General features: G+C 41.6%; 1 protein-coding gene across 1 annotated transcript; it reads left to right on the top strand.

Moving 5' to 3' along the window:
- Positions 1–230: 230 nt before the first annotated feature.
- On the top strand, positions 231–11,293 carry lrfn2b (leucine rich repeat and fibronectin type III domain containing 2b). The gene is made up of 2 exons (XM_073493113.1): positions 231–1,615; positions 10,266–11,293. Exons 1-2 carry the CDS (start codon positions 240–242, stop codon positions 11,233–11,235), a joined length of 2,346 nt encoding a protein of 781 aa, XP_073349214.1. The 5' UTR covers positions 231–239; the 3' UTR covers positions 11,236–11,293.
- The last annotated feature ends 1,354 nt before the right edge of the window (positions 11,294–12,647 follow it).

The following is a 12,647-nucleotide window of genomic DNA, read 5'->3' as shown; positions in this document are numbered from 1 at the left end:
GATCTCATTTAATGGATGTTTTTGGGAAATTATTTTAAAATGTTATTGTTCTGGGTAGGACATATTGGGCCTGTGGCTCCATCTCAGATCTTTTGTGCCTGAGTGCCTCCTGTGGTCTTTCAGTAGGGCTGGGTTGAATTGATGATTAAGTTTTGAAAGATGATAATGTTCATGAGTATTACCTTAACCTAATTTTTAGTTTTCTGTTTCTCACACAGGTTCCTTTGTATGACCCTACCATGGACCACATCATCTCCTACCTGCTGGTCCTGGGAGCCACAGTGATGATCACCCATGCATGCCCTAAGTACTGTGTATGCCAGAATCTGTCCGAGTCCCTGGGGACATTATGTCCCTCCAAAGGTCTTCTGTTTGTGCCTCCGGACATCGACCGAAGCACGGTGGAGCTCCGTCTGGGAGGCAACTACATCCTTCGTGTAACGCAGCAGGACTTTGCCAATATGACTGACCTAGTGGATCTGACCCTCTCCAGGAACACCATTAGCTACATTCAGCCCTTCTCTTTTGGTGACTTGGAAACACTGCGCTCAATTCACCTGGACAACAACCGCTTGATAGAGCTGGGCCCTGATGACTTGCGAGGCTTGATCAACCTGCAGCACCTCATCGTTAACAACAACCAACTTGGACGTATCCATGAAAAGGCCTTTGAGGACCTGGCACCTGCCTTGGAGGATCTAGATCTCTCCTATAACAACCTCATGTCCCTGCCCTGGGACTCAGTCCGACAGATGATTAACCTGCACCAGCTGAGTCTGGACCACAATCTGTTGGACTTTATCCCAGAGGGAACTTTCACTGACCTGGAAAGGCTGGCAAGATTGGACCTGACCTCGAATCGCTTGCAGAAGCTACCCCCAGACCCCATTTTTGCCCGTGCCCAGGACTCAATGATTCTGACTACACCTTATGCTCCCCAGCTGTCCCTAAGCCTGGGCGGGAATCCATTGCACTGTAACTGTGAGATGCTGTGGCTGCGGAGGCTTGAGAGAGATGACGACCTGGAGACTTGTGCTTCCCCTCCTGCCTTGAAGGGTCGTTACTTTTGGAATGTGAAGGAGGAGGAGTTTGTGTGTCAGCCACCTCTGATCACCCAGCACACCCACAGAATGCTGGTCTTGGAGGGCCAGACGGCCAGCCTAAGGTGCGAAGCAACTGGAGACCCTTCTCCCACCATCCACTGGATCTCCCCTGATGACCGGCTGCTTGGGAATTCCTCCCGAACCGCAGTGTACAGCAATGGTACCCTTAGCATCACCATCACCACCTCCAAGGACTACGGCACTTTCACCTGCATTGCTGCTAATGTGGCTGGGGAGTCCACCGCCTCCGTGGAGGTGTCCATCATACAGCTCCCTCACCTTAGCAATGGCACCGGGCAGCCAGCACCACCAAAGTCACGCCTCTCTGATATCACAGGGACCACTAGGGTCAGCAAAGGGGCTCCGAAGATCCAACCAGAAAGGACTGTGTCCATCTCTGAGGTGACGGCTGTTTCAGCACTGGTCAAGTGGACAGTGAGCAAGTCAGCCCCCAAAGTGAAGATGTACCAGCTCCAGTACAACTGCTCTGATGATGAGGTTCTCATCTACAGGTAAACACTTGGATTTTTTTTTTTTTTTAAGTGTAAGCACAGTTTTTATTATAATTCATGTTCCAAAATTACAGTAGGTACTTGGTTGATATGATTGGGTTTATTTAAATATGTATTAGATATTTTTCTACTACTCAAGTGACTGAAACGTGTAATGTTTGGCCCTGTGTCCACATAGAAGTTTTTCTGCGTCTTTTTTCAATTGTTTCAAATGAGGAGCGAGTGTCTGCAGCAGCAGGTGGTTGCCCAGAGAAAAGGTGTGCTCCGCCTGTTTTGCGCAGCCGCTCCGAGCGCTTCGAGTTGAAAATCTCTCAACTTTTCAGAAAGGCGCTGGTGACGTCACTTTTGCTCTTTTTCTTTTCCCTGGCCTTGTCTCCTGTGAATCATGTCTTGCACCCACATCCTCCTTACTCTGAAGTCCCGATGTCAAATTAAAAACAAACAGATAGTAAAACCCAAAGGGGCAGTGTTGATTATACAGCTGTGGGGTCAAGATATTGTTGTCGTAGAGACAAGACGCAAGTGCAGCGTTTATTCTCTCAGCGGACAAATGCTTCATCTCAGCACTCCTGAGTGCACAGCTACACTTTTCTGCGCAAAGAAACGTTCACACGGGCCCTTAAAGGAATCTCTTGTAGGGAAGAACCCACAAACAACCGACGTTTAGACCGGCAGATGTGGATAATTGACAGAAAGCACAAAAAACAACAATCACCATGACACCATGCCGTGGCCAAAAAATGGAGAGGCTGCTCTTTTTAGTGAGCACCACTTGAAAATGCAGTTAATTCAGCTTTAATGTTGATACTTTGTTCTGTTTCACCACAATTGAAAGACTCTACATTCGATATAGTACTGTGTGAGAAGCTGTCTGAAAGAGCCGTCTAAATTGAAATCCCAGAAATGTGGAAATTACAATATACATTATGGCAGTGTCAATATTTTTATACTATTTTTGCAGCACTCAATACATCTTCATTGCTGAAAGATGAGGAGGGAACGGTACAGACGGAACAAGTCATGGCCTCTGAATGAGAGGCTCAGCACTAAACTAAATATACAGCTTGTGTTCTGATCTTAAACATAGACAGATGCATTTTCTTTAAGCACTGAATGATGTCTCTTAACAGGGTGCAGTGTTTTCAGCATCACACAGAGAGTCTTTCCAGTGGAATCTGTGTATTACTTAGTTTTCTGTAATATTTTACACTCTTGTAGGGTTCAACCATCATCTACGGTCTGTGTTGTCCATCAAATTGTTGATGACAGAAGAAAAAAACACCTCTTCTCCGTCACCTTTTCATCTGATGTCTCCCTCATGAAGCACATTGCCTTGCTGGGTGTGGTTATGCTCAGCAGTCCAGAACCAGGGGAATTTCTGTCAATCCAGCAGCATTTGATGATGATGAAACTGTATTACATGAGGCTTATATTCCAATGCTACTGTCTGTAAAATGAATGTGAAACCAGCCAGAAAAAAAACAATTAATGCCATTTAAATCAGTTACTCTTCTCAAAACTGTGGAAAGCAGGATATTTAGAGCTGTAGCCTCAGGGCTGTGGCTGCCCTTTCATTGCAATATTTCCCTTCATTTGGAAACATATTTTCTCTTGTTTCACCCATTATAATGTAGTAAGAATGTCTTTCAGTCCTGTGTAATTATACAGTACAACTGTAGCAAATAGTAAAGTAATATAATGAATTATTTTCACCACTCATAGCGTGTGTTCTTAAATAAATAAAATATTTTATTTTGATCAACACTTTGAATGTAAACATTTAGGGAAAATTACATAACAGTCATATGAACTGAGAGAATATGAACTGAGAGACACATCAGTGACAGCTGTTGAAAAGTCAGTTCCTTAGACCTCATTTATAAACACAGTATGGGTTGTTTAAAAACCAAAAATAACTTAATATTCGTTGAATACCTGAGCCCTGGTGGGGTTTAGATGAGATAACTGATTCAAGGAGAACTTTGTTGTGAAAGTACTGATACCTTAAACTCGACCAAACCTTCAGCGTGTAAAAGGCGGATCAGTAAACACATAAAATGGTTGAATCATCATTATTGGGTTCAGTCGAAGGTACAAGCCTAGGAACACAAAAAGTCATTTCCAACTGCAACAACAATGCATTTTTCATATTCACTACAGCTGACTCACACTTGCAGTGATGGAATGTAACTAAGAACATTACTCAACTACAGTGTTGCGTTACTTGTACTCTACTTGAATTGTTCCATTTTATGATACATTTTGGAGGAAAATGTTGTACTTCACTCCACTACATTTATTGATAACTTAAGTAACTAGTTACTTTGCAGATTACATGCTGCATCAGAGACAAAGTAGAATATTACTATCAATATTAGTAGCCCCACTGATGATGTCTGATGAAGATGTCTCGAATATGAATGTGAGACAGATAAGAGCTGAACCAACAAGTGCTTAATGCCAACCCAGGAACTTACCTGATCAATTAAAATGTCAGCAAAAACTGCACCAAATCCACAGGGATTAAAAGAGAGCTTTCATGCTGCCATGAGAACAGGATTCTCTACCTTAATAAGGACAGCCTCTGTGATGTGCATTGTTCTGAAAGTAGTCTGAACATGTCACAGATTGATTCATTAAAGCCAAGTTGAATTCAAGAAAGTTATGTGGAGACAAGTCTCTGTAAAAGTTAAGATAAGAATGGAAGTTTGGAAAGCTGCCTGTAGCTGCTCTGAATCTGGAGACAACTTCATCGTTTCAGCTGTGTCTCATCGTTGTGCATAAGAGGTAAGAGTTTTCAGCTGTTTCCTCTTCAAACACTGGAGCTGGAGGACAACGATATCACTGCTCCACTTTCCATTATTGGCACATTGTTACTTGAACTCAAGGTTTACGTGCTCCTTCATATGGGATAGGTAAATGTTAAGGCCTGAGGGCCTGGAGAACTTATTTTAAAGGAGAACTTTCTATTAAAAAAATGTGCCTTTGTCAGGCTGAAATGAAGGCTTCTGGTATTCCTGAAAAGTGTACTAAATGTTCCAAAGTATATGACTGCACTATGCTCAAGTAAAACTGCCGTAATACCAAGAAGTCAAGAAGAAGTAAGCAGTCATCAGAATAACAAGTTGAGTTAGAGAATTAAAGAATCTACTAGAGAAAGTAGATACTCAAACTTTCATCCTAATCAGCTTAATGCAAGTTTACCTATAAGGCAACTCAGCAGACTGAAAAGAATCTTACATTTCAGAAGAATATGGGACAAGTAAAGAGATGATGTTAAGATAGAAAGCTCGTATGAGAAGAAAATAAAGGTGTATTGGCAAGTTCAAAAAGCCTTCAAATCTAAACCACTTTTTATTTACTGCATTACATTCAGCCTAAAATTAAGAACATCGAGGACATCAGTGATGTAACTACTCCATGTTTGTTTGAGGCATACAAGTCACTGAAATGCAGTCAAAGAGGTGGTGAGATGCAGTTTATTTCCAGGGGCCATAAATGATGAATTCCTATTGAATCGGTTTTTGGAGTGGTGTTTCATGAGTTCTGAAATATTATTTTGTGGTTTTATAATGTATCTTATATCTGTTCTCCCTTTTTGTTCATATTTTTATTTTTTACCATATTTTTTTTCTCAGGTTTACATTTTAACACTTGCAATTTAAATAAATATTTAGCATTGGATAAACTTTTTTAGCATTGTTAAAAGTGTGCCACTTAAAAAGACACATTTTGGGTTAACACCTCCTCTGTACAAGCTTGATTGAGCCCCTTACTGTACATATCCTTCTCCATTTTATGGACCAAATATGGTGTCTTCTACATATCAATAGAACCTATTAGTAAAAGTTGAGTAAAAGAAGACTTTTACTCAACTACTACTGGTATTGGTATGTTGACTTTCACTTTTCAGAGTGTGGCGTTTGTGCTTGATTAGTTAGTAATCCCACTCAGCTTGATTGTTGAGAGAATGCCCAAATTAATGAAACTCCATGAAACAAAAAGGGATGAAGGGTAAGACAAGATTTTATTTTTTATTATTATCTTTAAATCTTTTAACTGTTACTGCAGTGCTACCATTACATAAGATGGTAGAGGTCATGGAATTTATTAAATAGAAAAGAGCAAAAGTATTGAATAATTATTAAATAATTTGGTTAAATGTGTTCAATTTTAAGTTATATTCTACTTTAAATGTTAACATGTATTTTCAACTGTACAAAGAAGTACAATCTATCATTAGCCTGCGCCACAAAGCTATTATGAATTAGTTATTTAATTAATTTACACTTAAGCGTTTTATTAACTTTTTTATTATTTTAAAATACATGATCTGGGGCACTTCCTCTGGATGAAATGGCAAAATGTAGGCAATACATTTTTCTTATAATTTTTCTCGTGCTACTTTAGCTAGATAAAGAATCAAACCACCTGTTAAATGCACCAGAATACATGAATGACATCTACTCTTTCCTAGGGGAAAACCCAGACCTCAGTTAAAATTGTCCCAGTCACATTTTAAGTGCTTATGCCCATTTTTTACAGCTCATCATTGAGAAATTATTATCTTAAAGCTGTACTGATCTATTTTTATATTATATATATCAGCTCTAGATTTTTAGCCTCTTTTAGCTAAATGTTTTGTATTTGTGGCCACAACTCTGCTCTCTTTAATCCAATTTCTGCCCACCGTGTGACATTTAGTGGGAGTTATAGCGACCAAAACCAAGCATTTGGAATGTTAAAGCAAAATGAATTGAAACATAAAATAACACATCCTTCCTTTTACAAATAAAAACTAATTCATTATCAATACTAGAAAGGTCAGTAGAGCGCATACCTCCCGCAAGACCCAACAGTCCCCTTTAATTCAATCAAGCATAATTCAATACCAAATAAAACATATTTAAATCTGCTATATCCAGATTTTTATTAAGATCCTTATAAAATTGTACTCACACATAGATGCCAGTCACCTAGATACATACCATACATACCCTGAGAAATTAATAAGAATGTTGAGAAACACCTTATCTCACTTCCTGGATCTGTCCGTTTATCTGGATTAACACCAAAAATGAATGTTGTATATTCTGGGCTGAGACCAATCTTCAATCCAAGTCTGTTCAGTAGTTTTTATGTAATCCTGCTGACAAACAAACAAACCAGTGGAAACATTTCCTCCTCGGTGGAGGTAAAAACACCTCCTTGTTCAGTTCAGTTCACTCAGGTCACCTGTCGTGTTTTCATCTTGTTGAAAAAAATAATGTAGCTTTAGCGACTGAATTCATTGTGCTGTTATAAATTTCAAACAACTTTTGACTTTTCTTCTTGAGGCAGAGACAGTGAACATTTCCCTTCATGTTCATGCTGCTGTGTACTGCTGTGTACCCACATACATGAAGGCTGCCTGCAGTGCTGGCTGCATGTTTACATGACCTATGCTGTTATCACAGTCATATCAAACTGAGACTGTGACACAGACCGTGGGCCTGTGGTGGCACCATTTTCAGCGTAAGATTTATCCATTACAATCTGATGGAGGTGATGTTTTATCGCAACCAGGAGATATTTAAGGGTGTAGACACAGACAGAGAAATGTTACGGCCCATTGAAGCTGCAGAGTGTGAGAGTGAGGAGCAGCCAGGGAGAGGCCATTAAGGACTTTGATTATATAAGCACACAAGCATTATATTTCCCAGCATTAGCCCAGTGCTCAGGCTGAGGTAACGGGGCAGTAGACCATCTTGCATGACCTTGTCTGTGTTTGTCCAGAGAAAAAGAAATCAATAGAGAAAATGAATAATGTTTCAGTAATCCTTAGCTGGAAGAGCTGGAAAAACAAAACAATCCCGAGCCATGAAATAGTGTAATGGTTGTGGACAGGAAAGACGCAGCCTGGAGTATAGATGTATTTGTTTTGTCAGCTCTTTCTTTGAACTGAGAATATATGTAGAATACTAAAATTGTAACTGACAAGTCTCTCGCAAAGCTTAAAGAAGTCTCAGCCAAGAGCCCAGCTCCTTCTTCGTCTGCTCTCCCATTCTTCTTCTCTCTCTCTCTCTCTCCCCGCTTTCACTCTGATTAATGCTATGGCCTCTCGCCATCATGGGGAGCTAAGCAGGCCACTCGACAAATTGCCTTTTGCAGCCTGAAGGGGCGGGAAAAAAACTTTTATCTGGCTGTGATAAGCATGGGCATAGGTTTCTCTGGACTTGGGCTTTATTCATATGAATTAAAATGAATTAGCCAGTCTATGCAGACAGCCTGAAATCAATTAGACCCAGACACAGGAGTAAGCAGCACATAGCCAAAGCATCACTAGGCTAAAGAATTTCACTCCCAATTGCGGGCAGCCAATTATAATAGTGTAATGAAGTGTAGCACAAGTTGTTGGAGAAGTAGAACTTTTGATTGGAAAACAGCCTCTTTTGTTTGAGCTGTGGGGACTAATTGGGATGAGGAAAACACTGAGGTTCTGATGTTTTGGGGTCCAAACCCATTTATGATCTTTGTGGCATGTCAGGTAAATGTCCCTTTGATGTGAGATCCATTTTGCTAGTCACAGTGAACACATGAACAAACGAAGGCTCCAAACCTGCAGCTTGTACTTGCATCACATTAAGGATGTCAGGTTACACATTTCCGCAATCAATGTGGCAGCTCCAACGCTTGACCAACCAATGGTGTGAGTAATGGAGTCCATTACCCACTCATTAAGTCACATTATATCAGTGTACTGAAAATCTGTACTCAAGTACAGTTACATACATACACATACATACAGAATATTACTTTATTACAAGTAAAACTACTAATATTAAAATAATATTTTGGTAAAAGTACAAAGTATTTTTCTCAAGCACTACTCAGAGTATTGGTTTAACCGATGATGTTTAATGCATTATCAAATCGAAGAGGTTTCTGTTTCTCTGATTCTTCAGTCTGAATGAACTCCATTTTCATTGGCCCATCTGTGATCCGATGAAGATGAAATGTTTGGATATTAATTCAAATTGTGTTTAGTACTCAATCATGATTTGAAAAGTAACTGAGTAGGACACATGGTGTTATGCATATGAAAGTACAAGTAAAATTACAAACTTGAAAAAAATACTCTTGATTACATAAATTTAAGTAGCTGTAGTTATTTCTACCCCTGCATTATAAACACAGCCGACCCACTACAGTCCAGCAGAATATTCAGGTTTGTTCTCTGCCATGTAAACTACAGTTCAGTGGTGACAACGTGGGTTCAGGTAGAAAATTAGTCTGGTTGATCTTTCAACATTGGCACGTAAAGTTCTAATCATAATAAGCCTTTGAACTTAGAGATGAATTGGTGTGCTCATGTTTTGTGAGTTACATGTTTGTTTGATAATTTGTACCTCTAAAGTACATACATAGCTTCATTAATAATGGCCTTTCTGGGTCCCACCTAAATTCTTTTAGCAGAAGCATTATCTCTGAAATCACACCGAGACGGTGGCCCAATACCCTGGATAAATGAGTCGATTTTTGAGCTAATAGGCCTAATGAACTAACACTGGGAGGCTCAGAGTTGGCTCATCTGGCCTCCTCCTGGTTTTTATTAATGTCTTCATTTTGTAGGGAAACAAAGATAATGACCCCTGTTGTCAGCCAATGTGAAACTGATACAGCATCATAAGCAGACTCAACCTAACATAATCTAACATTCATGTCATCATAATGGTCCTAATACTATACTGTTACTGTAGTGGCATTACTCTTAGCTCCACCATACAGTTTAAACCAGAGCTGGTCTGGACGTTAGACCATCAGGGGCCTGATTGATGTGTATCCCTGCAGGGAAGCTGTGGTTCTGGAAGTGAATCAGTAATATGATTTAAACAGCAGGTATGAGTGTAACCATAGCCGTCTGACCGGCACTCCTCTGCTGCTAGCCGCTGAGCAGCTCGCCTCAGGCAGCTGGAGCAGTGTTTCTCAGGGGCACCTCCACATCTTGTGGGGGGTAGGAGCATTTCCCCCTCAGCACACACACAAACACACACACACACACACACACACCTGTGCATACAGCATTGCAGCTCTCCTGAGCTTAATATCCCAACACCTGACACACTCCCTTGTGTGGCTGTTCCTACCACGAGGACTCCTGACACTTCCCACAGGTCCAAATCTATCTTGGATCAGCCAATGCACAATGTGCTGCACTCTCCAGTCGTTCTTGCCTTTGCTGTGTTTTCTTCTTATTTATTTATTAATGCTCCAGAGCTCCGATATCAAATGGACCCTCTGTTCAGCAAGACAGATGGCTCTGAGAGATAAAGCCAATTACTGTTGGCTGTCTGTTAAAGCAGCAACCGCAGAGACATGGAAGTGGAGAGAAACTCCTGGGAATGCAAATGGAAATGCTGCCTCTCCTTGTGTGCACAGTGAATAGAGCTTGCATCACCTACTGCACCAGTTAGTTCTGTCCCCATGTGCTCTGTGTACCCTGTTCAGATGCTGATGGCTCAATCATTAAAAGTGTTCTCCTCCAGGTTTTTACAGCTACCTCTGTGTCTGTGAAAGAGATATGAGCCCAGGCTATTACAGAGGAATACCTCTTTATCTCAATACAGTAATTAACCTGCAGCTCTTAATTGTGTTTTCTGTCTTTGTTCAGGATGATCCCAGCCTCCAGCAAAGCTTTCTTGGTGACAAATCTGGTTTCGGGGACCCGCTACGATCTGTGTGTGCTGGCCGCCTGGGATGACACCGCAACCACGCTCACAGCCACCAACGTTGTGGGCTGTACGCATTTCTACACCCAGGACGACTATGCTCAGTGCCAGTCTGTGCCCAGCCAGCTGCTGGGAGGCACCATGATCCTGGTGGTCGGGGGAATCATTGTGGCCACTCTGCTCGTGTTCATCGTCATCCTCATGGTGCGCTACAAAGCTGCTGATACAGAACCCCCGGTGGGGAAGCTGACCAGTGTCAGCGACACACACTCGCAGACCAACGGCGGACGACTCGGGCAAAACGGACTTCTCATGCCCCAGTCTCAGCCTCAGTCTGAGCCAAAGGTCAAGGCCAAGGTGACTCTGCAGGATGAGGTGGTCGAGTTCAAGTGTGGCTCCCTCCAGAGCAGCCTCACCTCCTCCTCCTCCTCCTCAGGCTCCATGGCTGGAGGCTCATACAGCCCCAACAGCACACTTGCCAAGATTTGGAGGTCAGCTCCCTCAAAGCCCCGAACCAATTTAGACCACCTCCTCGGGGCCTTCACCTCACTGGAGCTGCGGGGGTCACAGGGCTGTGACCCGGGAGCCTCTAGTAGCACTGCAATGAAGGCAGCTAAACCCCACACAGACAGGGAGCCGCTGCTGGGCCGGACACTGGACTCCAGCCTCAGCCGGCTCCTCATGCTACCTCTGGACTCGAAACCAAGAAGGAGCCAGTCCTTCGACATGGGAGATGTAACAGGCGCTGGGGCCACTCAGCTGTGCAGCAAACCCCGCAGGATCAGCAGTATCTGGACTAAGAGGAGCCTGTCTGTGAATGGCATGCTGCTGCAGTGTGAGGAGGAGGGGGACACAGGAGGCAGTAAGGGGACAATAGACAGTGCTGACTGGGTGATGGAGAGTACTGTCTAGGACAAATGGAGGACCGTCACATTGTCAAACACTGCTCTGATGGACGGCCAGTAGCCACGCCAAGACAGACCTGCTGGTCTCAGGGCCTTTGTCCTGCATGAAGCATAACCATTCTCTACGCTCCCTCTCCAGCCCTCACTCAGCTGAGACAGAATGAGGAGTTTTCACCGTCACAGCCAAATACAACCTTTAGGGATGAAACCTTTGAAATGTTTGCCTCACACATTGTACAGATAAGGATGAAGATGGCTGATCAGTTGAAGGGAAATGTCAGTTCGGAAGATGTGGTTATGCCCGTGGACTATTATTATACTGTATATATTTAAAGTATGTAATGAAATTAAAGATTTATATTTTTTATTTTGCTGGTCAAACACAAATGATCCATTACAGGTCTCTGCCTTGACACGAGAGCAGGGTGTGACCAGCACACACTGAAATCTTTTTATTGTAAATTTATCCTCATGTCATCGACCTACTGATGCAGTTTAACCTTCTCTGACTGAATGGTGCAGTATATATAAATATATATATATACATAGATGTGATGCTTTGATTCATTAAGACTTAAGAAAAAAGATTTATTGACAAAGTTGTATGTGATTATATTTACGTTCTATACAGAGTATATATTTGAGGGGTAACTCAATCATTCTGTATGATAATCATAACAAATTTATGTGACTGCATAGATTATAAAACCAACCATCTCCTAAACTATGGCTGTACTGTATGTAAAGACTCACTTTTTAAAAATGCCAAATTACTGAAGAGGAAAATGGTGCAATGGGTAGGATGTTCCACGACAATTAGGCCTGTTTGTGTACATTAGATTTAGTTAAATAAATGTTTTTTATGAGTTTTAATGTCATTAATTTCAAAGTATTTTTTTTAAACATGCACTCCCTTTTGGTTACACCATTAATGCCCCCAAACCAAACATTTTCCCAGGATAATTCTGGTTTATTACAACTTGAGTCATTATTTACGAGTTGTAGCTATGATTCCTATTAGCACTAATAACACTTCCTCACCAAAGTAAATGGACTGCATTGTTGGAGTCATTGTTGAGACCTGGATACATGACCTCATCACAATAACAAAGCTTGACGTTAAGAAACACAAGCAGACCATCACAAAGACACTTTTCAACCAAAAGTTCCCACCCTGTCATACCAACACTGGGCCACAGAGCGCTCGCTATCAGGCTGCAAAGGAGAAACTCTTCTATAGCTGTATATAAAGCCCGTTGATTGTATTTGATTAAAATGACATGATAAATGTCATCAGATTATCAATGCATTTTGTAAAAATGGAAATGATTATTATGACAACAGTTTTCAACAGAGCTGCCAACTCTCAAATTGCAAATTTAGAAGTGATGACGGCACAGAAAGAGGACAGTGACAGTA

The sequence above is a fragment of the Pagrus major genome, chromosome 22 (genome assembly GCF_040436345.1).
Source record: "Pagrus major chromosome 22, Pma_NU_1.0".
Lineage (NCBI taxonomy): Eukaryota > Metazoa > Chordata > Actinopteri > Spariformes > Sparidae > Pagrus > Pagrus major.
This window is presented reverse-complemented; position numbering and strand designations above follow the sequence as displayed.

Bases quoted from the DNA above. Each gene is read 5' to 3' on its own strand.
- lrfn2b (XM_073493113.1), top strand. From the start codon at position 240: ATGGACCACATCATCTCCTACCTGCTGGTCCTGGGAGCCACAGTGATG. The intron at 1,616-10,265 runs GTAAACACTTGG...GTCTTTGTTCAG, and splicing joins GATGAGGTTCTCATCTACAG to GATGATCCCAGCCTCCAGCA.